At 51.3% G+C, this 24439-nt stretch overlaps 7 protein-coding genes across 7 annotated transcripts; 3 read left to right on the top strand and 4 right to left on the bottom strand.

Moving 5' to 3' along the window:
* Positions 1–111: 111 nt before the first annotated feature.
* On the bottom strand, positions 112–3312 carry BCR38DRAFT_390917 (E1-like activating enzyme). Its single transcript, XM_040857565.1, has 4 exons — positions 2633–3312; positions 2435–2543; positions 1077–2378; positions 112–1024 (listed from the first exon to the last, which is right to left on the bottom strand). Exons 1-4 carry the CDS (start codon positions 2830–2832, stop codon positions 545–547), a joined length of 2091 nt encoding a protein of 696 aa, XP_040716121.1. The 5' UTR covers positions 2833–3312; the 3' UTR covers positions 112–544.
* Positions 3313–3681: 369 nt separating this feature from the next.
* On the top strand, positions 3682–4816 carry BCR38DRAFT_457251 (cytidine deaminase-like protein; the record flags this gene model as incomplete). The annotated part of the gene is made up of 2 exons (XM_040862020.1): positions 3682–3703; positions 3759–4816. 2 exons carry the CDS (start codon positions 3682–3684, stop codon positions 4814–4816), a joined length of 1080 nt encoding a protein of 359 aa, XP_040716120.1.
* A 2876-nt stretch (positions 4817–7692) lies between these two features.
* On the bottom strand, positions 7693–8065 carry BCR38DRAFT_457250 (putative cytochrome b5 protein; the record flags this gene model as incomplete). The annotated part of the gene is made up of 2 exons (XM_040862019.1): positions 7693–7850; positions 7969–8065. The coding sequence occupies 2 exons, from the start codon at positions 8063–8065 to the stop codon at positions 7693–7695; spliced, it is 255 nt and encodes an 84-aa protein (XP_040716119.1).
* Positions 8066–8388: 323 nt separating this feature from the next.
* Positions 8389–10174, bottom strand: BCR38DRAFT_431468 (peptidase family M48-domain-containing protein). Its single transcript, XM_040860104.1, has 2 exons — positions 8880–10174; positions 8389–8813 (listed from the first exon to the last, which is right to left on the bottom strand). Exons 1-2 carry the CDS (start codon positions 9897–9899, stop codon positions 8658–8660), a joined length of 1176 nt encoding a protein of 391 aa, XP_040716118.1. The 5' UTR covers positions 9900–10174; the 3' UTR covers positions 8389–8657.
* Positions 10175–12200: 2026 nt separating this feature from the next.
* Positions 12201–14820, bottom strand: BCR38DRAFT_484440 (uncharacterized protein; the record flags this gene model as incomplete). Its single annotated transcript, XM_040863752.1, has 2 exons — positions 12201–13871; positions 13930–14820. The coding sequence occupies 2 exons, from the start codon at positions 14818–14820 to the stop codon at positions 12201–12203; spliced, it is 2562 nt and encodes an 853-aa protein (XP_040716117.1).
* A 747-nt stretch (positions 14821–15567) lies between these two features.
* Positions 15568–16926, top strand: BCR38DRAFT_457247 (Alpha/Beta hydrolase protein; the record flags this gene model as incomplete). Its single annotated transcript, XM_040862018.1, has 2 exons — positions 15568–15871; positions 16094–16926. The coding sequence occupies 2 exons, from the start codon at positions 15568–15570 to the stop codon at positions 16924–16926; spliced, it is 1137 nt and encodes a 378-aa protein (XP_040716116.1).
* Positions 16927–20367: 3441 nt separating this feature from the next.
* Positions 20368–24439, top strand: BCR38DRAFT_367805 (uncharacterized protein). Its single transcript, XM_040857249.1, has 2 exons — positions 20368–23586; positions 23644–24439. The coding sequence occupies exons 1-2, from the start codon at positions 20655–20657 to the stop codon at positions 24381–24383; spliced, it is 3672 nt and encodes a 1223-aa protein (XP_040716115.1). The 5' UTR covers positions 20368–20654; the 3' UTR covers positions 24384–24439.

Here is a 24439-nt window from a genome sequence, read left to right as displayed (position 1 = left end):
CTCGCCACAGAATGGGGTTTCTCCATGTACTCTTGTTGTTCGCTGCTGAGCTGCTGAGCAGTTATGTGTTGAGTGCATTAGCCTACTTCGTAAATCGCAATGCGTCACGTTGGCCCTTTCTAATACGCCTAGACAATTCCAATTCCAGAGTGTGCTCGGTTGACCTGCTACCCTGAACGTCATGATACGCCGATTGTTGAAAGCTGGCCGCATTGTGCGATGAGACCAAGAGATACCAAATGTTCATCATCTATCTTATCGTCTACTGCCATATATGCCCAAGTACGCAGAAAACCCTACAACCTAACACCACTAACCCCTGATGCTATTCGAGAGAAGAGAACACCTCGAGCAGGAAATCTCAAGCTCCACCGACCAATCACCCAAATCAACCCCTAGACACGCCTTTTCCCTTCCAAACTCCACCGTTCCACCTGCGCTCACAACTAAATGCTTTGATACTGCCCTCATTCAAGGAACCTCGTCTCCCGTTCGATGATGTAGCTAGCGTGGCCGAAAAATGAGAAAGGCAATTCATGAACTCCTAAATGATTACCGCCTCATCATCGCCACCGTTCTCGCCCTCTTCTTCTTCGTCCCAGTCCATTTCATCGTCTCGAGCATCACCTTGCCGCCGGACTTCAGCCAGGCCACTGAGTTCAGTGACATATTCTTTGTCCTCAAGCGCACGCTGCAAGAAGGTCCACCCGTCTGATTTGTACGCCGAAAGAATCGGGTTGCTGCAGGCACTACAGGATGAGTATGATTCACCCTTGATTATGATGTTCCTGAATTCGGCCAGGAAGCCACGGACTTGATGGGGCACTAAGCCTAGAGCATGGTCGGGTGGATCCCTCTCGTAGGATGCGCCGGACTTGCCAGTAGCCACTGGTGCTGGGGCATGCGCTTTGAGAGGGTGTTGCAGTAGGCTCACTAGGAGCTCGACAATCAGTGCAGATGCAATAGCAGCTATGCCGGGCCGTGTGACCGTACATTGCTGGTCAAGTGTCAAGTCTTTCTGTGACTGATCGATAGGTTAGCAAGCCATGCCGCAGCCAGATAGTCTTGGCACTTACATCGCCCGGTGCGAACACATCGTTGCAGAAATAGCAACCCAGGGTTTTCTCACTGCTATCCGTGGGTTCTACTCCATGTCTCATGACGACGTACGTATCGAAACCAAGTGCGGCATTCATGACGATCTTGCCTGCTGCCTTACCCATGACCGTGGGCAGCCACCTTGATTCTCGACTGTCCATGAGGAGGAATATAGCGTCGTGGTCGTCAATCAGCGCTTTGAGTCTCTCGAAATCGGCTTGTGTCTTATCCGAGACTGGGTGTCCGAGCATGGGCACTGATAGGACGTGACCCTCGCTCTCAACTCCCGGAAATATCTCCTTAAGTGCCTGCGCAGCTTGCGTAGCCTTTGGCGCACCTCCATTCAAGCAATCCTTGTATGTGAAGAGTGGCTGCCTCACCGGGTTCGAGAAGGATACTGCCCCATAATCCACGAATGTGATTTTGCGTACCCCCCACCCCATCAAATTTCTAGACACGTAGCTGCCAAGTGTACCGGCACCTAGGAGCAGGCACTTCGTGTCCTTGATGGCTTCAAGATTGAGGTCCGGTGCGATTCGCCATTTCATCAACTTCAAGTTCAGATCCACTGACTGGTCTGCTATGCGCGCCGGGTCCATGGACTCTGCTAGGCTGACAGATCTTGGGGAGAGCTTGCCTGCAGGGTTCCGTTCCCAGCCAACAACCTTGGGCATCTCTGATGTTTCGAGGTTGTCTACGGGGTCAATTGAAAGCGGTAGGATGATGCTACGCGCCTCATGTCTGCGCGCCTGTATCTCTCGGTAGCATAGAACCTGCACTTTGGTGAGATGAAATCGCTGTCTCACGAGAACGAGCAGATTCCTTAGAGGCCAGGCAGGATGCTCCTCGTACGTTGAAGGGTCTACGAATGCCACGTATCTGTCCTCATCAGGCACGCCATCGAAGAAGCCGGTTTCAAAATCTCGGAGCGATCCAACATCCCACCTGAAGCCAGTATCTTCTTCACTGGGCATGTCCAACGAGGAGCTCGCCATCTCTGCTTCTTTGCCGCGCAGCTTCTTGGCGAGGAAGAATCCATACTGCCTATCGTCCACGCTGTATCGCCATGTTCCTACTCGGTCGACCAAATCTGTACTCTCGGAGGCGGTAAGACGGCCGATTTCGCCGGTGCGTTTCCATTGCGGATCAGAATGTAATGTTGCGAAACAGAACCAATAGGTCATTCGGTATTTCTTGAGGTCGGCATACGAGAATAGGATGAAATGGGAGAGAAGAGAAGGGATTTCGTAGATGGTGCCATCTTTAATCGCCTCCCAAATCTGAGAAAGTCAGTATACGGCAGACAGGAGGTTTAACCAAAGGAAAGAGCGCGTACTGTTCGAGCAGCAGTTCGGAGCATTTCATTCCTGTCCGCATTCTTAAAAGCGTCCAAAGTGTTCATGTTCCTAATTGTACCTTCACCTCTAACAGCGTTCGCAGGCACCCTGAATTTGTTACAGTCAGTCTCCAGAGCTCTAATGCGCCGTCCGCAAACAAGCAACCTTAGCTGCGCGTCAGCGCAGGAGGTACTCACTGTCGGCTGGTAAGGGCGTTAGCCAGTACCTGCATCTTGACACTATCATCTGGAGCTGCGCCCGGCCGCGGCTGATAAACCCCAAGAACCGGTCGTGCAGAGTCGCTCAGCTTGTCGTGTTCGAGCTTTGAAGCAAACAAGGCCGAATAGAAGGGCAGTTCGATCTCTGAAGAGAACGTCGCAAACTTGAGGGCTGCCATGTTCCGTAGATCTTCCTCGGTAAAGTCAGGCGACAGATCTTGGTCGCCGACCGTTATGCGACTCAGAATTTGGACACTTGGTTCTTTTGGTTCTTTTGGTCAACCCGTTGTGTTCGATTAAGGTGGTGTTTCCAGCAATGTGAACGACTCTGAGTTATGCTTGCTAAGCTTCGTCGAGGAGGGGTGAAGTGGGAAACGGCGAAGTGGGGCAACTACTTTAACAGTTGCGACTACGGGGGATGCGGGAAGGATTGCCTAATGTGGTTGCCACTTGTGCTTTGAAACTAGTATCACAAAACCTACAGAGAGTGGACAAGATAAGGTCTGTATAAATGTAGAGGAATAGCAGGACAGCCGTGCCGTTGCCAGCACAAACTCTTTGACAGTATCACATGGTGCTCGGTGAGATATTGGAGACATCTGAAAGTGTCATACCACCAGGGGGAGGGATATTACGGATCTGATCTACCTTATTCTAGCCTTCTTTAAGGCTAGGAGATCCAAACTGCGCATGAGCAGCTCCGTCATCTCACATCCGACCGCAGCGCGACTTGCCGAGGGATAGCGGGAAGCCTTCAGAGCTAATACCGCATCTGGTTAGGGGTGTTAGCTAAATCCGTTCCGCTTAGGGAGGACCGCAACGGTTGAAGTTCGGAAGGTTAGTGGTTGCTTTAACGCAAAACGACGCGTTCGCGACTTGCAGCATGACATGGGAGTTTTCTCTTCAGTGCGAGCTTCACTGAAACGCAACGTGCTGAGAAACTGATAAGCAACTAACCCAAAACTAAAGGCAAACTCATCATTTCTGAGGCCTCTCAAACAACCAGCTGCTGTCTTTGCATCTGAACCATGCTGATTGGTATTTGTGGCGGTAAGTCCCCAAACCCAATATCCGTCTTACCACCAGCCACTTACATGAGTTGCAGCAAAATGCGCCGGTAAGAGCGCCGTAGCTCAATACCTCATAGATCACCACGGCTTCACAAAACTGTACCTGGAGCAAAAAAAGGAATCCCAAACTGGTGTACCAGAACAACCGTCAAACTCCGAAGCAATCCCAACAACACTTTCAATACACCAACCCTCGGCCACTCCAGCATCTCACACCTTCCCCACCGCCACGGCCCTCCTAGACTTCGTCACCAAATCCTGGCGCTCCCGCTGGGTAACAACCGAGATCCACACCGAAGCCGTACTCGATGCTCTCTCCCGGCGCCCCTTCTTCATCCTTATCAGCGTCGACGCGCCCCTCACCCTCCGCTGGCGCCGTCACCAACAACGCTCCTCCTCCCTCTCCTCCCCTTCCTCCACCACCACCGCAGCATCCCCCCCCATCTCCCTGGAAGACTTCGTAACCCAATCCGACACACACCTCTACTCCCCTTACACAGGTGCCCAATCCCTCATCTCACGCGCCACCATCCGCCTCCTCAACACGTCCTCCTCCCTAGCACACCTCTACGCCACTCTCGGCAAACTGGACCTCACCAACCCCGACCGCCTGCGCCCGAGCTGGGACAGCTACTTCATGTCTCTCGCCTCCTTAGCCGCGCAGCGCAGCAACTGCATGAAACGAGCCGTGGGGTGCGTGCTCGTTGGGCGCGAACGCCGCGTTATCAGCACAGGTTACAACGGCACACCTCGAAACCTGGTAAACTGTGGGGAGGGTGGTTGCGCGCGGTGCAATAGTGGCGAGGGGAGCGGGGTGAGCTTGGGGACGTGTCTGTGTCTGCACGCCGAGGAGAATGCGTTGTTGGAGGCGGGGAGGGAGAGGATCAGGGAGGGGAGCGTGCTGTATTGTAATACATGCCCGTGCTTGACGTGTAGTATCAAGATCGTGCAGGTGGGTATCAGTGAGGTGGTGTATAGTCAGGGGTATAGTATGGATGGGGAGACGGCGGAGGTTTTCAAGACGGCAGGGATTAGGCTGAGGCAATTTTCGCCGCCCGCGAATGGGTTGATACACCTGGAGAGGTTAGAGTGACACTCCAGAATAGATGTGTACACCGATTTCCTGCTGCGATGAACCGACAGCTCAAGAACTCAAGAGCGAAAGCAGTAAAACGTAGATGAGCCACCACGAAGAACAACAATAGCTCCTGTCATGTGGGCCATACAGGAGGCGCCTTTCGCTAAAATAGACTTCTTCAAACCACGCACTTATCCGGAACATGGCCATAAGTGTGTTGTACTTCTTAACAAAGTTTGGAATTAGAGAAATTAGAGTACAGCATAAAGAGCATTGATCGACAGTGGTCCAACCTCCTCCACCAACGGAACTCAACGAGATATTGGTGACTGTAACCCAAATCAACCAAGCCTCGAGCCCTAGATGCCAGTAATGGGTCGGTCCAAATCTCTCAAGCTAGGTTTTCCCACGTGTCTCGACCGGGTATCGTAACTTCATTTCCCGGAAAATGTTTGATCGTCGTTGTGAACGTAGACAAATCGTCTTTCCTCCCGTCGCATTCGTTCATCCACTCCACTCCACTCCACCCAACCAAGTCCATGTCTAGTTGTTTGTCGAACGCTTGGCCTTGCGAGCAGAGATGCATTTCGAGATCCAAAGTCCTATCAGACCGACGGCGACAACGAAGACAATGCAGAAAACGACGACGACTCCGGTCTCCTTCTGGGCCCAGTTCTCGCGCTTTGCGATGTGGCTGAGAGTGTTGCGGGCGACGAGGGCGGTGTTGATGGCAGGCATGATGGGAGGACTAGAGGTAGAAATTTAGCTTTCGTACTTTCGATAATGTGGTAGAGTATAATGAGAGAAGCTGTAGTGCATCCAATGGATGGACTGCAAGGCGGGATTTATCGCCCAAATCTTTTGATGGGAGCAATTCGCGTAATAAAAGGCGCATCGAGCTTGCAGGCATCTGCATCGTGAAGCGATGATCAACAGCAACGTGACTCCGGCGTCTCCGGCGGGTGCTACTCTCGGCAATTGCATAGAGGTAATTGCAGACCAGAGGCAATCGACCGATGGCAGGCGGACTGAATTTGAGGAGAAATTTCGCGGCATACCTTGGGGTGAAATAGACTCGAACGTCTGGTTCAAAGGGTCGTCGTGAGGGTGATGGGCGGCGACTAGTGGAGCTGAGCTCTGTTTGTTGTTGTTTTGATTAGGCTTGGAGTCGAACAGCGCACGCCTTAGACAGGACCTGTAGAATCGGGCAAGAGCGGGATGGATGCCGGGCGCAATTGAGATTTGTACAGGACGGGCGAGTTGAAGGAAGAAGTAAGAAAGCAGACAGCAGGTATATTGCGGCGACGGGGAGAGGAAACAATATGTAAGAGCTACGGACCGAGTAGCTGCGAGTCAAGACCTCAGGAAACAAAAAAAGCTTGGCCATACGGGAGACGGCACTGCGGAAGCAAACAAGGCTTTCGCTGCGCGAATTTTCACAGCGGACGATGCTCAGTGCTCCCCTAGCAAGGATATGCTTAGAACGGTGGATAAGGTCCGCTGGGAAATTGACATGACAATGTGGACGGCATAGCAACCGTCGTGGGCCGGCTGATGGATCAAGTAGGCGATATGAGCGAAATACCGAACCGGAGACTTACCGAGATCAATGCTTGACGTCCAAAGTACCAGTGTTCGATGGATAGACAGTCTCCCTTTTCAGTCGGCAAGGTTGACCGAAAAGGTAGCTTTGGAATCAAACTACGAAGTCGAGTCACGAGTCGAGTGGATGTGAGTCGGTCTCTTGTCTTCTTGCCTTGAGAAAGCGGAACCCCAATTGTTTATGGCGACGATCCAATGGCCAAAAGCCAATGTCCGAGCTCCATCAGTCTGAGCAAGGATGACACTAAAGCAATACCTTGTCTCCCTTCAGCTTCGTGCTTATCGTTTGTGTATTATTATTTTACCTGCCGACAAGTTGAATGTCCGGTCGATAAGATTTTTCATGGGGATATGAGTGAAGCGGTCTCACGAGTCAATTAGTGAACATGTAAGAAGAGCGGATGGTAACAAAAAGCTAGGGCATTGCACATGTTATCCTCACTTTAAGGCCTAATTTGATAAGCCTGGCGGCAAGTGGATGACAAGTAAACGGCGCACTCGGATGGAATAAGTACCAACGTTGTTCCAGTGTACTTCAGTGGAACATCGGGCTAATCCAATATCAATCCATCTTTCGATGCGCCGTTTATTTGTCCGAGGTTTTCTGGGGTCCTCATCCTGCTGCGCTGAAAGCTCCCAGGCGGCTTCGCCAAAAGCCGGCACGCCAACGTCACCGACAAAAGAACCCCACTCTACCCACTCGGCAAGCAGCAAGCGAGGCGCGAGCGCACTGATCAGCTGAGCCTTGGCCTGGTCGCCGTCTTGAGCCAATGGTTGGCCATGGGCCTTCTGACCTTTACCGCCCCGACGATTCGTTCAGGCGCAGCAGCTCTTCCCCAGACTTGGCGAATACTGGAGAGAGTGAACCAACCCCCCATGTTTCCTTATGTCGGCATTCAAGGGCTCTTTTCTCATCAATCATACTATTAACGCGCTGGCATAAGAGAGATGTTTCTCTCATTGGACAGAACTTAAAAACCTTCAGTTGGGAGGAGGGGAGAAGCTGCTTTTGGCATTCCCGAGGTTCAACTTCGGACTTGGACATATGCATTGTGACGCGTGATCCGAAGTCTGGGGAAACCACTGGAGAGGACACGCAAGACTGCAGGAAACTTATCTTCAAAGTTGACCCAGAGAAACAGACAAGCTTCGTCAGGATAAGGCAAACCAGTTGGATATGGGCATTTGCAAAATAGTATATTCCCATGGTTATCATCACATCGTCTATCACAGCTATCTCGCCGCTGTCCACCGGCTGCGTCCCCTCGCACCACGCCCATCTGACTGCCTCACAACTTGGCACTCTCCGCGACTGACCCAATCTTCAGCTTCTCGCCGTATTTATCCATGACCTTTTGTCCGTGGTACTTCCAAAACTGTTTCGTCGAATCTTTGCCAGCCATACGCTTCAAGATCTTTGGGCCACCGGGGTGTTCGTCGATGAACTCTATCGGAAGGGGGCAAACTGTCAGCGAGAGCGCATCTTCACACGACGCAGTCGCTGATGGGTTCGCGCTTCGAGTTCTACGATAGAGCCGTAGGAGACGCAGCGCTGTCAAACTCACTTGTGACATCGTATACACCGTTATCAATAATGATCCAGATGCCCGCAGCGTCCGTCTTGTGTTCCGCAACGTCCTTTGTGGTGTATGTTTTAGACATTGTCGGAAATGGATGCGCCAATCTACGATGGTGTCTTGTGCGGGTCGTTCGGCAGGTCGAGGTAATGGCTCTCTCTGTTAAGCAGTGCAAAAGTGATATTATCGCCGGCAAGCTTAGGTATAGTATTCACTGGTGAAATGCAGAAGTAATTACTCTTCTGTTCGACCGAAGTCGACCGCCACGAATGTCAGGAGTACAATGCGATTGACATGGACCTCGGCACGCATGGCCCAAGCAGGGATCTATGGCATTTGGATGTTAATTGGGTGCTCAGGTGCGCGGCGCCAAGGTTAACAGCTACGAATGTACCTCGGCCACTATTTGCCCAATTGTCCGATCAGAGAAGCAGCAACTGACCACAATTGTAAGGTACTGAAGTCGAATGACATACTGCCCATATTATTGATCTCTCGTAGTAATAGGTATGTGAATAAGTGGGGGTTTCTTAAGTCTCAAGACTCAGGAGGACTATAAGTGCGACTCATACAAAAATCCCGAACGTCTTCCCAACGGTAAAGTCCGACCCTTTATATAAATCTAAGACTTTGCTTTCGACATTATGACTGTGAACTTGGATCTATGTAAACTGATCTTACCAATTGGAAGAGTCAGTTTCCATCACGTGGCCACGCTCCATGGCTCTTTTGAAAGCATCAGCAAACGAAGAGATGCCTCGGCAATCACTCAACTGTCTCTTGTCTAACGCCTTGGACATCCACCGCTGGATATCCTCTATGCGACTACGGTTCTGCATCATGTTAGCACGGCAGTCTCCTGCTAGAAATCTGTTGCCGAGCAATTATGTTTTACGTACCGAAGGATGTGTGCTCATCCATTGCGGTGGGGCTTGTTGGGTCAAACGCTCCATCCTCTCCCAGAAATGCAGTGCTTCTTCCGGATCATAGCACGCCTCGGCCATCATCATCAGACCGATGTAATCAGCCTCTGACTCCTGCTTCCTCCCCATGGGCAGCGAGAAAGTCAGACCTAGTACGGTTCCACCGATCAATTGCGTGAGGAATGTCGAACCTCCAAGGGCCATCTCTATGATGCCCATGCTGCCCAATAGAATGTTCACCCCAATATTTCCCGACATGCGCTCTGCGATGTGCTGCGCGAGGTTGTGTGCGATTTCGTGTCCAAGTACCGCCGCAAGGCCGTGTTCATTCCGTGCAACCTTTAGAATACCACTATACACGAAAACCTTCCCGCCCGGCAACACAAATGCGTTGACCTGACTATCGTCGTTGATGACTCTGACCTCCCACTCCGCATTCGCCATGCCGCTGACGGGAATCAACCTCTTCATAACCCTCTTAACCATGCGCGTGCGCGGGTCGCCCTCGGACAGGAACCCGCCTTGCTGTTCAGCATTATGTATTACTAGCTTGGCCTCCCTCTGCGTGAGTTTCTCGACTCTCTCCTGACTATAGCAGTTGAAGCGCTGCCGCCCGCTCACGGGGACCGTCTCGATGTTGCTGAAGTAGAAAGCAAGGGCGCCGGCGAAGGAGAGCACCGCGATGGTGTGGGTGCGTGGCGAGCGGGCCATGCGGCCGAAGCTGCCGTCTTCGATGAACGGTTTCGCATTGCGCAGTTCCTCGTGAGGGTCTTTCTTTGGCCATGGCTTGCGGAGCAGGAGACTCGTGTGGGAGAATGTTCGGACTTGGATGCGGCTCAGGATCGGGGATGGAGAAGAAGCGGTTCGCGGTGTGCGAGGAATGTTCGGGGTTGGCCGCCGTGGCACCCGTAGTGAAGGCGCCCTTCGTGCAGCAGGAAATGCAGAAGAGAGGAGCCTGGAAGGGCCGAGCATTCGAAATGTCGACATCCTGCTCATGCTTGTTGCGGAAGTGCCGGTAATAGCCTTACGAGGCTACCTGGAGAATATTCCAGATAGTGTCAAAAAGGTGCAAAAGCGCTGCATCGCCTGCCTCGGCATCAGAAGACCTCCATCGGCAACAAGAACTCGAAGTCATTCGAGTCTTCGTCAAAGCAGGATCGCATGCTAGACTAAATATTCGGCACGTCGCCGTCACTGCTGACAATATGCAAGTCACTATCGCGAAGTAACACCCTGAGTTGTCGGGGTCATCCCTGCAAGTTTTATGTAAGACGAGACCTTGAGGCTTGGCACTACACCGTTGTCGAGTTGAAGTAAATAAGCCCGTACTACAGTACTCCCCTCTTGAGATGAACGATCAGAGGCACAGTTGAATTGATCACTATGCTCATTTTTGATGTACCCTTTCTCTTTCAAAACTCCATTATCAGCCTTGAAAAGTCGTATAACGATTCTCAAGTACATAGCTTACATATTGAATGGGGTCTCTTGAGTTTACAATTCAACTTGCTCAAGCTGCAACAATCCATATCTCAGATCTACGATTCCTAATATAATTCCGTACCCTGCACAAACTACATCAACTTCCCTTCTTCCCTTTCACAATCACCAGATCTCGCTTCCAACGAAATCTGGCCATGGCAATACCCAAATAGCACCTGCATAGACGTCATATTAAGCTTTACTATTCCTTGGCCTTCGAGGGAAATTGCAAGCGCATTTAGCCTAGCGTGCGCCCGTTCTATGCTGTAGCCGCCCGTGTATTACAACCGGCTGATGCTTAGCAACTAGGCTGCGACGTTGATGTTTAGGGGTTGCCTCGACCATTTACGTGAGCATTGCGTCTTTGTAGATGCCTTTATTATGTTCATTCCAAATGTCGATCTCGAATGCCATCATTTTTTTCTCCAACGACTTACATGGGTAGTCGCTGAGACAACACAGAATGATGAGGACAACTTCCCTCGGGCTTCTCGCCTGCTGAATCTCGTCTTCATCAGCACTCAACGTCTCAGTCCCAAAAACCATACAAGCCGGCGTCGAGACAGAAGTATCCGTCGGCTGACTTCTGGCGCGATCCCTACAAATGGGAGGACAACAAACCCGTATGCTACAATCCAACGACAGATAAATGCTCACTTGACTCTATATATGAGCACTACCGGCTCTACCTCTGCAACTATAATTGGTTGCTTTTCTGTAATTATAGAGACTTGTCATTTGGATAGCTCCAGATGCTGACACTAGTCCAGGCGTCCTAACCGACTACCTACCCACCGGCAACACACACCCCAGCATATACGACCTTTACCACCCTCGTCCACATCACATATATAGGAAACGCCACAGAGCCCACGGGCCCCGATCCTCATTATCCACATAATACCAAATGGTATCATCCAAGCTCAAGCCGCCTTCGCCGGCGGCGGCGTCACAACCGGAATCGCGTTCGGGCTCCCCGAAGCCAAGGTATCATCGCTCTTCTCCGTGTACAACTTCCCCCTGTTCTCCGAACCCGACCCGACTCTAGTCTCCTCACTAATCTCGCGCTGAGGGTGTCCCCGCTCCTCCGTGATGGGTGCCAGGAGCTCATCGGCCCCTTTCCTCACCATCCCTAAAGACCTGGGGCCACCTGTGAGCGACTACGCCGTGACCGCCATCGAATTCAACGGGACGCAAATGTACCTGCCCGACGACGGCATGGCGCGATCGTCCTACTTCAGTCTAACCGACACGTCGAGAACGAACTGGACCTCTGGGAGGAATGGGGCGGCTGGATGAAACCACTGACGGTGCCGTGCTTTGCGGATCCGTACGGAAACACGATCAAAGGGTCTACGCCGAAAATGTTCGAATGCTGGAATGCATGTCCCGGGATCAAGGCGGATCCGGTGGATCCGGACCTTGATGGGTGGGATTGGTATGTTTCTGGGGATGCCGATTTCGCTCCTCATCTGTGGTGATTCAGAGTACGACGTCCGGGAGGGCTACGGCGACGGGCACGGCGACGGATTCACTCATAGGCGGCGAGAGTCCAAATGAAACTTGATCGCCAGCAACTAGAACGGCGACCTCAGCGATTCCGGCAACGACCACTTCGTCATCCGCAGCTTCAGCCCGTTTAGTTCACTTCCAGAGACCGATCTTGGACATGCTAGGGCTGGTGGGACTGGCCATGGCCGGAAATCACTAGATAGGCTTCTTTGGAAGGGGGCAAAACTCTCAATTCCTGATCTGAGCTATCTAGAAGGGGTATGTGACAAAAATTAATAATCCTGACGTATGCAACAACGCTCCCTAATCCTCAAAGAACTTCACAATCTGCTTCAGGTCTTGCACGCCGACGCCGCGGCGCGGGTAGCAAATGTACACCTGCTCGCCAAGGGTCCCAAACTTTTCTCTGAACGCCGACTTCCTGTCCAGTCTAAGACTCTTGACAACAACCTCGTACGTGTTGGCCAGGAACTTGGCACGCACGCCGTGCAGGTATGCGCCGCGGGTCAACTTCTCAGACGCGCCCACGCCAAAGGTGACGGGTCCGTTGACACACGACATTGCATTCTCGACGAGCACTTCGATCGTGCCGTTGGGGGCGGCAGGGAAGTCGAGAGCCCATTTCAACTGCCAGCCGTTGCGCCGCGCCAGCTGGGCCAACACTACCATACCGAATACCTCGCCGTCACGCTGGGCGGCAAAGTAGCGCCGGTGCTCCTGGTCGACCCAGGGGCGGACCTCGGTCAAGTGGACTTGCTTCTTACCCTGGCGGGCGGCCTTCCATTCTTCAATGGCTTTGTCAGTGCGCAGCATGAAGTCGTCGTCGGGATGGACTTCATCAATGTCGATGCCCTCACGCTCAATTCGGTTCAAGTCGTGCTTGCTGGGCTCGATGCGGTTGTCCGGGTCGACGCGTTGCTCCTCCGTGCAACTTAGCGTGCGCCATTTGTGGTTGCGCCCAAGAATGTGTTGCACGGTGTCTGATACCAACATCCACACAGGGATCCGTTCCAGGGTGCTGTAAATATAATCGATAAATGCAGCAATGACCTCTTCATACTGGCTTTGGTCACAGAGAGGGTCACCTGTGATCATGACAAACTTTTTGTTTTGCATGGCATATCCGACAGCGGCGCCTGAATGGTGACGCCAGATCTGGAAACGTTCATCAAGCCAAGAAGTGTTCGAGGCGTCTCCGTAATTGGCAATGAGCTTCTCGACGGGAGGTTCTTCGTGGCAGTGTTTTGTCGTATCGGCTTCGGGGTGGGGAAGACTCGGAGCTTTTGCGGGGAGGGACTTTGGATCGCGGTGGAACAACGAGGCGTGCCTGATGTCCCCGAGCTCCAGCAGCAGCAAAAGAATCCGCTCCAAGCCAATGCCAGCGCCGCCGTGTGGGGGTGGGCCCAAGTCGAATGCTGCCAAGTACTCCTCCATTTCGTTCTCATATATTTTCGCTGCTCTCATGCTCTCACGAAGCAAGGCAGCGTCGTGGATACGTTGCCCTCCTGTGCATATCTCTTGGCCCCGGAGGAAGATGTCAAATGAGTTGGTCCATTGGGGGTCTTCCGCTTTGTGAGTGTAAAACGGTCGAGCATTGGCTGGGAATTTGTCGAGGATGTATAAGTCCGTGTTATACTTCTCCTTGATGAGTTCTCCGAGACGGATCTCGTCACGGGTTGACAGGTCCTCCATAGCAACGTCTCTTCCATCGTCCCGAAGCATCTGGATACCCTCGGAAAATGGAATGACCGGGGTTTCTTCAAGGAAAACCACATCCTCGCTGGGCCAGCGCTGGCGCACAACGTGGATCTCAGGCATGGACTGGGCTGCAGAAATAATTGCCTTCAAGACTTTGTCGACAACAACAATCAGCTCCGCGTAGGAGTGCTCAAGTGCCATCTCAAGGTCGAGACCAGTGTATTCCGTCAGATGCCGATGGGTGTTGGAGTTTTCGGCACGAAATACAGGCCCGATCTATTCAATTAATGGGTTAGCATCAACTACTCGCATGGTACGCAGTGGGGTCGCTCACCTCAAAGACTCTCCCCAGATCGGCGGCAATGGCTTGCTGTTTCGCCAACTGAGGACTCTGGGCCAAGAAAGCGGTACGTCCAAAGTAGTTAACCTTGAAAACCGAAGAGCCGCTTTCTGTCGCCGCTGGCTGCAACTTCGGCGTGTGAATCTCGATGAAGCCTTGGTCGTCTAGCACGTCACGAAACTGACGGGTGATCATGGAGCGTATACGCAGGAGGGCCTGGTTGGAGGGGTGGCGAATATCGAGCACACGCGCAGAAAGTCGTGTATGCATTGAATCCGGGGGCTCGTAATTGGTCCACCCCAGGTTGTTTGCTGAGTTTACCAAGTGAATGGAGTAGATATCGACCTCGACATCAGAGTGTGTAGCTGAGCGGACCGGCTCTACTGGCTTTTTGAGCGTGCCCGTCACATAGACAAGAGACTCGGGGTGAAGACGTTGAGCCCAGCGTACCATGTGCGGCGTAGTGTGAGCAAGAACGCCCTGGATCGAGTGGGTTTGGTCGCGAAACAGAATGAAGTCGAGCTTGCTTGAAACACGGCGCTGGGTGAATATCCTGGCACGAAACTCGACTTCCTGGCCCACAGACATCTCGCCAATTTCGGCAATCGTGGAGAGGTCGTGGGCTTCCACCAGTTCTCCATAGCGTGCCCGCGTCTCTTCGCTTTCGCTGGCCCTGGCGCTTTCATCTTCGATGCGCCATCGTTTCTCGATCTCTGCCTGCTCATAGCTACGTCGTTCCTCTTTCTCCTGCTTTTCCAGTCGCCTGAGTTCGTTGCGCCGTGCTGCCTTCCCTTTCTCTGAGAGGGCGTCTGTGCTACCATTCGTGCCGTTTGGCTTGAGGGATTGCGCAATGCGCGAAAATGCTTTTGGCATTGAGGGCGACATGGTGATGAGCCCAGCGACGAGCCTTCAACACCTTGGGAGCCTCGGGACTACACTGGACAAGGTAATAAACACAGAAAAAAGATATCGAAATCTGTAAAGCCCAGCACGGCAATTCTGAAGGCAGGTGCTGGCTCATACATAAATAAAGCCAAGGCAAATACCTGATCCTTTTCCGCTTCCGCGGTTGTGCCCGCTTCCACGGTTGTGCCTGCAGCGTGGCGCCATGGCGAAATGTCAGTAGCGAATACACCTGAATTTTTCGAGTATGCTGTACGGATTTCGTCATAGTTGTCAACGTCACATATTAACGTCACTATTAGATTCGTACAGTGGAACCTGAGGATCTGGTCAACAAGTGGAGCTGAACGGAGGTGTTGGTCCTGAACTATGCCCAAGAGAAGCAGGGATCCGCTGACTCCCATGACAACCCATGAACCTGCACACCTTTGGGACAACCAAGACATTCCAAGACGATACCCGTCTGCCGGGGTTCTGCTGCCAAGGCAGTTGCAAATTGGAGTAGCCCGTGGCGTTGTGGCGCTTACATATGGGCACGGAGTCGTCATATGCGCTGTGACGTCGCTACTGTGGCTCAGTTATACTTGGAAACTGCTCATTGTCCAGACTGATAATAGGGTTTCCCCGTCTGAGGAGTGAGTGTCACTTATCTTCATATTAGAATGATGCGCTGATGCAGACATGGTGTGAATCATACTCTTTTGAACCCAACACCACCGCCAAAACAACATGTCAAGTTACGCCCCAAGTGCTCTGGGAAGCGCAATACCCGCCCCTCCAATAGATGAATCTGCCCCCGGGGAAGACTATGCGAACCCATTGCAAAACGGTCCGCGATGGGCTCTTTCCGCTCGCGCCTATGCCCTCCGTTCGGGGGCTACTCTCGCATTTGGTATGATGAACTTATCATCCCCATCTCCAAACAAAACGATATGGCTTGATTCAACTCTCGGGGAATGGAAAGGCAAGGACAAGATCCGAGTAGATATTTGGGACCCCGAGCCCCCTAAGCGGGCAAAACTTCAAAGGTTGAGTTCCAAGGCTTCGATGTCGTCCAGAATGAGTACAAGATCAGCACGGTCTAAATCGAGCTTGCAGTCATTGCGGTCAAAGTCGAGCTTGAAGTCGCTCGGGTCAAAGTCAAGCTTGACATTGTCACAATCACAATCGAGCCTGAAATCAGACAATGGCTCTACTTCTGCGGCGAAAATGGCCAGCTCGTCAACCCCAGCAACACCAGCGACAGAAACGCCAGAAACGCCGTTTCCTTCAATAACCCCAACGAGCCCCAAGCGGCCCGCAATCATCAACTTCCATGGAGGTGGTTTCATTCTCGGCAACGGGACTGACGATCAGCTTTGGGCTGCCACCGTCATGAAAGCCTGCGGTGCTGTCGTTCTCTCTGTAAATTACCGGCTCGCCCCAGAATACCCCTATCCAACCCCAGTCGAGGACTGCGCCGACGCCATCCTCCAGATCTGCCGGCGGTCAGAGGAACTAGGCATTGACCCTGATCAAATTATTCTCTCTGGATTCTCAGCCGGTGCAACCCTGTCTTTGGCGAGCTGGGTTCTCCTCCAGACTCCTCAAAGATGGGGATACCAGTTCTTGGGCGTCCCACCAAAACTCCTCGGATTTGCACTCTTCTATCCCTCCCTCGACTGGACCGTCACTCGGCCCAACAAGCGTCTCGCTTGTGCGAACCCGGACAACACCCTGCCGAAAGGTATGACGGACTTGTTTGACGCTTCCTACATCTGGCCCCCTATCCCCAGATCCGAGCGTTCTGACCCTCGGCTTTCGCCCGGCCTCATGACTGATGACCTTCTCCACCGGTTACCGCCTGTCAATCTGTGCTTGTGTGAGTATGACATGCTGCTTGCCGAGGGACAGCGATTCGCGGAACGACTAAAGGCACAAGGCAAGGAGGTCTCGGTGCGTGTAGTAGAGAAGGAGAAGCATGGGTGGGACAAAACGCCTACACTGTTCGCGAAGCAGAATATTAAGGTGGAATACGCACACGCAATTAATGTCTTGACAGGTTGGCTTGATCGAGAGAAGAGCTCACGATTGAACGTCAAGCTATAAGAGGAACTGCATTCAATCCAGGCTGGACCTGGGAGTTTTTGTATGGATATGTTAGAGTTTCTGGGCAGTTGGCGTTGATAATGTATGAATATTTTGGGTTTATCGCGTCTTCTGACTTTAATGTGACTTCAATGGGGTGAGCCAAATTTCTACGGTTAATACGAATATCCAGAGTATCAGGGTAATAATTTGGCGGATGTGCCATAACCGCACATGAACGTACTCGACTATGGCACGGTGGTGGCGTGCAACAATACGCTGACAAATTGCGAAAATGATAACATGCCTCCCTATAACGACATCATGTCAGTAGGTTTATGTAGTAAAGCATATCGTGAATACCGTTGATGTCAGCTTGCCATGGTCCAATGAAGCGACTGCGCCTAGGGTCTTCCCAGAGTGGCCCAATAGAGGACCTCAACTCAAGCATACAATGCCGAAGACGGGATGACACACTGTTAACTTCCTACGTTTGTCTAGGTCTACAGAATCTCAGCCCAATGACTTATGCGACTACTATTGTGGAACCCGAACGTTTAGTTTTACTGGAATACGTCAGGATATCTCAGAAGTCGTGGATCAGTTTTAGCATTCCAAACATAATTACGGGCATTGAGTTTTAGAGAGGGACTAATTATTCGCGCTTTCTCTACAGGTATGTTATTATCCATTTTACTCGTGCCCAGTGACCCCTTTATAGATATCGGAGACGTAATTGGCCTTTGAATGATCACCCATACAGTTAGTTTCACTTAGGAGTCAATACCGCACGTGTAGGGAACTAATACCTCTATCAACCCCTGTCTGCTTTTGCATCGTAAGTATTTGCACATGTAAAATATCCTATTGGCTATTTACATGATTTTTGTGAAATTGCAACTTCTCTCCACTATAGTAGATTGTGAGCCAGCACCTTTTTGCACCTGGAGAAAAAGTGCCTCAAGCTTCCCTTTATAAATAATTTTTCACTGCCGGTCTAACGTAAAATTCTGGCTCCTTCGTCTCGAAGCCCGCCATAGTCCCGTAGATACAGTCTTTCATCCGCTGCTCATCCTGCTCTTTCACCATAGCAGCATTGTATGGCTTGTCTGAAAATGTAACAAGGCGGTTGCCCGCCTCGGTGGTCTCGCTCAGATATATCTGGCTTCGTGCTCGAAGCAGCCCTTGGTCTGTCGTGTTTCGACGGATACTAGCAGTGACGCCATCGAGTATTCTCTGGGTCTTGAAGATCAGTTGCTTCCACTGCAAATCAGGTCAACTGATGGAACCGCAACCCCGTATCAACGATGAAGTCGTTGGACGTGATTGGACCATTTTGGGCGTCCGAGGCTCAGGGTGGATCAAAGTCAAAGGGTACGATCGAAATATTCGTATGTGCAATTTTTCAACTCTTGCTCGTAAGTGAAGTATTTCACATGAGTGTTTAGGTTCTTGTTGTCAGAAATATGGCTGGACAACATGATTGTCCTTATACAACAGGCGGGGGCAAATCTGCCAGACATCTAGCTAGCTGTTGAACAACTGGCACGTTGGCGCTGACTTCCACTGCTTTCAATCATCTTTATGAGGAGCAATCATGCCATCAGCCTTGATCAGTCGACAGCGTATGATCGAAGGAGGCGGTGGCAAATTACTTGATATAATAGACAGTAATCTCCAAGAGGAAATGCTCGGGGCTCTTTCGACCCGCTACGGGCTGTTAATGACCTCGCAACTCATGCAGTGACCATGCCATCATCTGTAACTAGGCAGGAACAGACACTCAGCCGGCAATTGATGTGATGTAGCATAACTGAGTATAACTCATCGCCCAAGTTCCTGTTCGCGGACATGCATGCGATCTCTAAAGTGTTAGTAAGGCGTTCCAAAGACAGGCCATAATCGAAGGTTGGTATTAGTGGAAGTAAATGTAAACCTGGCATATCAATTTCCCTGTGCTTTCTGTCCATTTTCCCGACTTGTCCGTGAATGGCAGATTGGGTCTTGGTTGAGTTTGCCTCTGTGGCGACCACGGCAACTCGCACACCGAAAATCGGTTGTACCACAGTCAAAGGGAGAATTCGGGTCGTAAAATGAAGGCTTTTCGTTCCTCTTCTCATTCCATCTGCATGGAATGAGATATTTAGGCTGTGTTAGGTGTTTCTATCACGGTCAGCCGTTTCTGATTGTGGGCCTCTACTATATGTTCCGATTCTAGCGGGCTTCTGTGGATAAAGAAGCGAGAGGCTGCGCGCGAGTATTTGAGTTCTCCTTGACTTAAAGCCTTGCTTGGTCAAGGTGACAGGACCGTCAAGTATATAGTGATAATATAAGCATCATTTCGGTGAGGTTGGAGGTTTGTGCCACCAGATACATATGATTTGTTCATTAAATGAGGGAATTGGCAGGTGGCAAAGTTCATATGGCGTGGAGCGACACTACAATTACGCATCAAAGTAAAGGTTCAATATGATTTTGATGATGCCGATATGCGGGACTGTTTCCGACCAGAGACATGCTTCACATGAGCAATCCGCCGGTGCGATAAAATGGCCTTTGAAGCCCTTGGGGGTGAATTTTGGAAAGCAACCCACAAAGCCGGAAAGGGGAAGACCAATTATATGGATTCCTAAGCAGCATTCTTCAACAAGCGTGCTGTTATCACTATTGTCCCACGTCAAGAAAGGCGTAGACGACATAAAAGATGATAGGTCTGACGAAGAACCAAATTCTGTCGCTGCTAATCAAAGCCAACAGACGGAGCCGGCACGGAAAATAAGACTAAAATGGTACACGAGGGACGAAATAAAAACAGAACCAAGAGTCGGAAACAACAACGAAGGCACACAGACTTGAGGAGGTTATACTGGAAAGCCATCGTAGTATTGAAGACGTAGATGGACTCATCAGCGACTATCTGATGGCTGTCAGTGCACTAGTACAGAAACTCGGGAGTAGATATAGTTAATACCCAAAAGAAGCCACTTGAATAACTGTAAATGTTATGGCAATAAAATCTGAGTTATGTTAAATGAGCCCAACCAGCGTATGAGACCATAACCATCTGAGGGATGAGATGCAGGGTGGTGGTATAGGTCACTGTTGAGCGAACCTACCCTGTGCGAGCCCCCTGTAATGCACAGACCATACATAATGAAGAATACCTTCGTCTCCCAAATCTGCTCTATCCTGTTCGCAAATGATTTCATTCAGCCTTTTCCTGCAATAGAGCTGACAGCCCTTTTTGCATGAAATCGAAGTATTTGATCTCGGAATAATGAACGCTTCATATAGCGTTTTTGAACCAGTTTTATTCAACATTGGCCAGGACTTGGACCATGGGAAAGCTTCTCAGCACCGCTAACGTAACTCCTGAGTCACCCCGCATGAATCATAATGTATCACTGCATCCACCGAGTATTCACACCTGCAAAAAGGGCTGAAACTACCCACACAATGCTCTGCCACCATCCGCCGAGTGGACTCAGCTCCAGAATTGTCTGGGTTCGAGCATTGGTGATCTTTTATTGGTCCAAGTTGACTCTAAATAGTAGCTGAAGAAGTCCAAGCGTTGGAGCTGTGCTCGATTCTACTATAAACCTCTGCAATACCCGTCAAGTATTGTCTTTCATCAACTGTCACACCAGCCAAGCTCCTCTTTCTGTGAGCAGCAGATTTCCCAGTTGACATTTCATCGTTATTTCCACCACGTTTTCAACAACAGGACGGCTATATTTATTTCCCCCATTATGGCGGCCGCGGAAGCTTCACCACGGACGAAGAGCGTCTCATTCGGCTCACATGACACAGCGTTATGTATATTCCCCCCACGACACCTGTGGGGCTCGATTGACAGGCTGCGGATGCTGTATGACAAGGCGTTCGAAAAGTGGCCGCCTCATGTGAATCTCATCTATCCCTTTGTGGGAGTGGAGAGCCTACCAGCAGCGTCAGATTTAATCATCTCACACTTCCAATCGAAAAGGGCCGCAGCGGACTATGAGGAATTGCGTGTCCGTCTAGACTGTGTAGGTGTATTCCCTCATCGACAGGACAACACCATTTCCATCTGTGAAAAAGAGGAGGAGAACCAGACAATGCTGGAAGAAACGAGGAAGGGCATTATGGAGGCTTTAGGACAAAAGCCAACCCCTTGTCGCATGCATATGACCCTGGGCCAAAGCCAAGATCACAACTCCTTCCCGCACAAATCTCTCTTACACAAGGCGTCTTTGCTGCCTGCCATTGAATGGGAGGTCAACGAGCTCTGCATTTTGGTACGGGAGAGGACGCACATCAACGACAACGCTTCGAGCGAGATGAAACTTTGGGGAACGATCGAGCTCAAGAACCTAAGTATCTCTCGGATCACGACACCCGTGGGGCTTTATCCCGCGGACAAGGAGCAAATACATCGCCACAATGACGACGAAATGGGGACAGAAAGCTGTTCTCTGAGCTGGAGGCCGTACGTATTCTCGAATGAATCTTTTCGCTTGTATACGACGCCAGATCAACGCAAACCATCTCCGGATTCACTGAAGTTGGCAAGCTACAATGTGCTGGCTGAGTTCCATCATCCCCCTTCTCAATCACGATATGCCCTCATTCTCAAGAACCTGCAAGAACATTCTGCGTTATCAGATGTTCTGGTTCTGCAGGAAGTTACCGACGACTTTTTGTGCTATCTTCTGAGAGATGGCAATATTCGAGGATTATATCCCTTCGTATCGAATGGACCGCCTGATCAGTCAGATGTGGACCCGCTGCCTAGTCACTTGAATGTGGTCGTGCTGAGCAAATGGTCTTTTAGTTGGGATTGGGTCTCCTTTCGACGACACAAGGGATTCATTGTGATCAAATTTGACGACATTGGCAAGGCCGAAGGCGATTCCTTCATTCCCTTGATCCTGGCAGCGGCGCATCTTGCATGTGGACTTACTGACGGCTCAGTCGCGGCGAAGAAGACGGAACTCCAGTCTATTCTCAGCTATCTGTCCAATAATTACCCACAGAATCCATGGGTACTGGCAGGCGACCTCAACATTACCACGAGCGCCTACACAATCGAAGCAGCGCTGAAGAAGAAGGCAATCACACCACAAACAGCCAAGTATCTTGTCGATCTGGAGGAGATGTTGACTGAGTCGGGACTGGAGGATTCGTGGGTCGTAGCTCGACTTGACAATCTCGACTCCACGGAGCTCGAAGAAAGCCGGCAACACCTCCAAGAGGCCTTCGAGGGTGAACAAGGGGCTACTTTCGACCCGACTGTAAACGAACTTGCCGCGAGGATTGTTGGGAGTAGGTTCAACAACCGGCCACAGCGGTATGATAGGATTTTGGTCAAGGCACCCGATCTATTCTTTGTGGGCGGCTTCAATATGTTTGGATTCTCCCGTTGTGAAGAAGACGAAACTGCGCCAGAGAATACTTATGCCAGCGACCATTGGGGGGTCAGGTGTTCGCTGAAGTGCACGGCTGGAACTTCGGAACTGGCAGAGGAAACGAGCAAGTTACTTGTTCCAGTGCACCTCAAATCAGCTTCAGAAAGTCTCTCGGACATGTCCAATCTGAAGTCATGTTTGGTTGATTGCAATGTCTTTCCTTCCAACGCCGATATTACGAAGGGGCAGCAAGCTCTCCAGATACTGCAAGATGCAATCATGGGGACTGACCGGGACAGAGCTGCTAGCCAAGCCCGGTCCAAGCTATCCCTTGTCTTCGTACCAGTCGGTTCCTATGGCCTTGGTGTATGGACTTCCTCATCTGACATCGACTGTCTCTGCATCGGCCCCGTCAGCTCCAAAACATTTTTTTCTCTCGCCGTCCAACGACTCCGCAAGGCTGCTTCAAAGGGCGTCGGCATCCGTGTCCTGCGCCGCGTCAACGCACATTCGGGAAGCATGCTTGAGCTCGAAATTCAGGGTATCAAGATGGACCTGCAGTACTGTCCCTCAGCCTGGATAGCCGAGACCTGGCCACAAGCCTTGCGAATACCCGCCAACAACCCAGCATGGATCCTCCCGACCCAGATTCTGTCGAAACTGAAGCCTACCCGCGACTTGCACTACCTGCGCCGCACTCTCCCTGACCTCGCAGCCTTTCGCATTGTATACCACCTGATCAAGACGTGGGCCAAGCGTCGCGGCATCTACGAAGCTCGGTTTGGGTACCTGGGCGGGATCCACATATCGATTATGCTGTCTCGGGTCTGCAAGCTTCTCGCTCGCGACGCCAGGTCCGTTTCTGTGCCGGACATCATTTCGACGTTCTTCAACCATTACGCCCAGTTCGACTGGAAAAAAGACATGGTGTTCGATCCTTTTTTCCATAAGCGCCTTCGCTATGTGAGGACGGCGAGGGAGCCCATGATTATTCTCGGGATTCACGCGCCAGGTTTGAATGTGGCGCATAGTGCCTCTTTGCCGTCTGTTAGGACTATTAATGAGGAATTTCGACGAGCGGACAGGCTTCTGTCGGATGATGGGATGACTTGGTCTCGATTCCTTGGAGATATTGACAACTCGACTGCACATAGGCTTGAAGATGGAGCCTCCGACTTCTTGAAAGCCTACAAGAGCTACGTCAGGATTGATGTCCAATTCTGGGGCACATCCCTGGGAAAGGGAAGCCAATTCGTCGGCTGGCTGGAGTCCAGGTGCGTCATGCTGCTCGTCGGTAAGTAAATTCTTGCCCCCACCACAATCTTCACCGACCTGAATTTCCATGCTGTAGATCTCAACCGCCGACTTCCGAAAATCCACGCCAGAATCTGGCCTGTACGGTTCGTTGGCCAGGAATCCTCCTCCTATCAGGAAGAAAAGGAATACCAAGGCTACTACCTCATCGGCCTGGATGAGTGGGAGACGGCCAATGGCCAGGAAATGACGAAGGACGACCTCAAACTCGCCCTCGGCTCGCTGCAGACCGTCTTGCAAATTTTCGAGGGCCAGATCCGGGGAGATGAAAAATACTTCGATTCTAAAACGTCATGGATGAGCGCATCAGTGGTCAAGCAATCCGAGCTGGGTAGCCTACGACTTGACGGTCGGGAATGGGGTGAATACACTATCGGCCAAGACGAGTCTGAAAGCGATGATGATTCAGATGAAGACCATACCACTCGGGACGACGACAGTGAAGCAGAAACTTCAACGACCAAGAATTCCAAGAAGGTCCCTAAGAATGCAGTCATCAGTCCGGTCTACGAAGGCAAGCTCCGAACGTCGGCAGATGTGATGAATCGCCTGCGCTGGGATCCCAGCTTGAATAGTAGTGATTACCTCGTAGGGTATCTGGACCGGTTTTTGGGCGTGAAGGAGAGATCGTTGGATTCGTGGAAGACTGAGCAGTCGGACGAGGAGTTCATCCCACAGCATCGAATACTCTATTTCAAGCAACGTAGTGATGGCGTGGTTGTTTGGGATAGGAAGGCGAGGAGGGACGATATCTTTGGGAGTGGCGTGAAGGATTGAATGCAGGTTTAGTCGGTCCACCCAATGTTCATTAGTTACCTGTAGGGCGTTACGGG

Source organism: Pseudomassariella vexata, assembly GCF_002105095.1.
Source record: "Pseudomassariella vexata strain CBS 129021 chromosome Unknown BCR38scaffold_6, whole genome shotgun sequence".
NCBI lineage: Eukaryota > Fungi > Ascomycota > Sordariomycetes > Amphisphaeriales > Pseudomassariaceae > Pseudomassariella > Pseudomassariella vexata.
This window is presented reverse-complemented; position numbering and strand designations above follow the sequence as displayed.

Coding starts and splice junctions, on each gene's coding strand:
- BCR38DRAFT_390917 (XM_040857565.1), bottom strand. CDS start 2,832: ATGGCAGCCCTCAAGTTTGCGACGTTCTCTTCAGAGATCGAACTGCCC. Junction 2,544..2,632: donor AACGCCCTTACCAGCCGACA/GTGAGTACCTCC, acceptor TAACAAATTCAG/GGTGCCTGCGAACGCTGTTA. Junction 2,379..2,434: donor TCCGAACTGCTGCTCGAACA/GTACGCGCTCTT, acceptor TGACTTTCTCAG/ATTTGGGAGGCGATTAAAGA.
- BCR38DRAFT_431468 (XM_040860104.1), bottom strand. CDS start 9,899: ATGAGCAGGATGTCGACATTTCGAATGCTCGGCCCTTCCAGGCTCCTC. Junction 8,814..8,879: donor GGATGAGCACACATCCTTCG/GTACGTAAAACA, acceptor AACATGATGCAG/AACCGTAGTCGCATAGAGGA.
- BCR38DRAFT_367805 (XM_040857249.1), top strand. CDS start 20,655: ATGGCGGCCGCGGAAGCTTCACCACGGACGAAGAGCGTCTCATTCGGC. Junction 23,587..23,643: donor GTGCGTCATGCTGCTCGTCG/GTAAGTAAATTC, acceptor TCCATGCTGTAG/ATCTCAACCGCCGACTTCCG.